General features: G+C 43.5%; 1 protein-coding gene across 1 annotated transcript; it reads right to left on the bottom strand.

The window, feature by feature from the left end:
* Nucleotides 1-316: 316 nt before the first annotated feature.
* LOC143264513 (uncharacterized) lies at nucleotides 317-709 on the bottom strand. The gene has a single exon (XM_076531989.1). It carries the CDS (start codon nucleotides 707-709, stop codon nucleotides 317-319), a length of 393 nt encoding a protein of 130 aa, XP_076388104.1.
* Between the last annotated feature and the right edge of the window lie 1,241 nt (nucleotides 710-1,950).

The raw sequence follows: 1,950 nt of genomic DNA, 5'->3' as shown, positions 1-1,950 counted from the left end.
TGACATGGTCAATATCCTCAATACGATGACCACATTGACACTTAGTGTCCTGCACAGCACTGATTTTCCTCAACGATATTTTCAAATTAAAATGATTTGATCTTGCTCTATTTATCCAAACCGTTAAGTGTCTTGAGAGTTTTTTATTATGGAACCAAGGCTTAGAATTATTCACAGAGTAGTAGTTGTTAAAATGTACGGCTCCTTTCTGTCTGACTTGACCTACCAACTCATTTTGATTTTTTTCCACAATTTTTTGTTTTAACAGAGGGAAAATGTCAGTGCAAGGGACACTAAAAATATCCATAACTTCGAATTATGCTGCAGCCTTAGCCTCCCTGTCTGCCAGCTCATTACCTGGAATACCCTTATGTGAAGGAATCCACCTAAAAGTAACCCCTACATCTAGTGATTCCTCCTTAAGTAATCTGAGCGTGTTTTTAATATTGACTAAATGAGTGTTTGTATACGGTTTAACTCCTGGCCTTTTCAAGGCTTGAACGAGACTGAGCGAGTGTGTACAAACAACGTAAGATCCCTGTTGATGTCTATAGATATAAGATAAGGCCATTTCCAAGGTAATACATTCAGCTGTGAACACTGAGGTCTGCTTAGGAATAGTCAATATATCAATAAAATTGTCCTCGGGAATGACACACGCTGCACCTACAGCTGGAAATCCATCCGACCTGAATCCGTCTGTTAGCATCAACGTATTTTGGAGGGTCGTCGAGGGCAATTAGCCTGTGCTATTTTGCCTTTGAACGATTTATGATAGGGAGAGACTGCGTGAGGTCTAAGCGAAAGGTTGTTTATGAGAGTCCAAGTGAGGCGACAGATGATGGCTATTGACTCGGGGTCGAGTGGTCATCAGATGTCGCAGGATTGTGTGTTTTGTCAGTTTGTGAGATTGTAGAAAAGGGCAGGCAGTTTGTTATTGCTTTGCCTAAATGAATAGGAACGTTGTTCCTTAAGGATCTGGCCACGGAGTGGGGAAGGCATCCTTGCCTTTGGTAAGAGGACTGAGTTTGACCTCTCGGGACTTACCCCAGAACTTTGGAATAATTCGGACCTTACCTTTGCCTTTTTGCTTAGCTTAATATTTTTAAAGACGATTTTCTAGCATCAGAAGTGGGATTCGTGACTGATACAGTGAATAGTGGTTATTCAGTGTATCGCTGTTATTGTGTGTGAACATTTGTTGGTGCGTTTAAAAAAAACATTAATTGTATTTTACAATGGAAACGAGTGCACCATTGTCTTCGCTTGACGAACTCGTTCGTCAGGTGTTCTTGAAGATTGGGGAGAGTGTTGCGTCGTGTTCCGCGACTTCAGGGAATTCGGCCGCTCCTACGCAGACTGGTGTTATCCCCGAATTCAGTGGCAGTGACATTGGGGAGGATGCGAACAGTCGGTGTAAGGTGGTGGAGGAAATTACAAAGACCTGTTCGACCCAGGTATGTTTGAATTTGGCGACGCATGCTTTAAGGGGGGCCGCGAAATCGTGGTACCATGATTGGAAGGGTCAGCCACGCACGTGGAAGAAATACTGTGAAGATTTGTGTTCAGTATTTGTAACAAGGAAAAACCTTCACGAAAGACTGTCTCGCGCTGTGACGTATACGAGTGATTCAGCGAAGACGTACGCCGAATATGCTCGAACGAAACTATTTTACCTGGAACAAACCCGTGTGGCATTTCAGACAGAAGAGTTAACTGAACTCGTTATAGGAGCTGTCACGGACCAGATCATTCGGCTATCGTTGCTAAATGGACAGTATAAGACGACGGTCGAATTGATAGTGTGTTTGACGCAGTTCATGAAGTCCGCCACGGAGAAGGAGGTACCTGAGGATCAACGCAAGGAGCAGGTTAATAAGCAGCGACAAGCGAAGAAACGCTGTTATTCATGTGATGAGGTGGGGCATATCCAAGCTAATTGCCCGAAAA

The sequence above is a fragment of the Megachile rotundata genome, chromosome 5, assembly GCF_050947335.1.
Source record: "Megachile rotundata isolate GNS110a chromosome 5, iyMegRotu1, whole genome shotgun sequence".
Taxonomy (NCBI): domain Eukaryota; kingdom Metazoa; phylum Arthropoda; class Insecta; order Hymenoptera; family Megachilidae; genus Megachile; species Megachile rotundata.
This window is presented reverse-complemented; position numbering and strand designations above follow the sequence as displayed.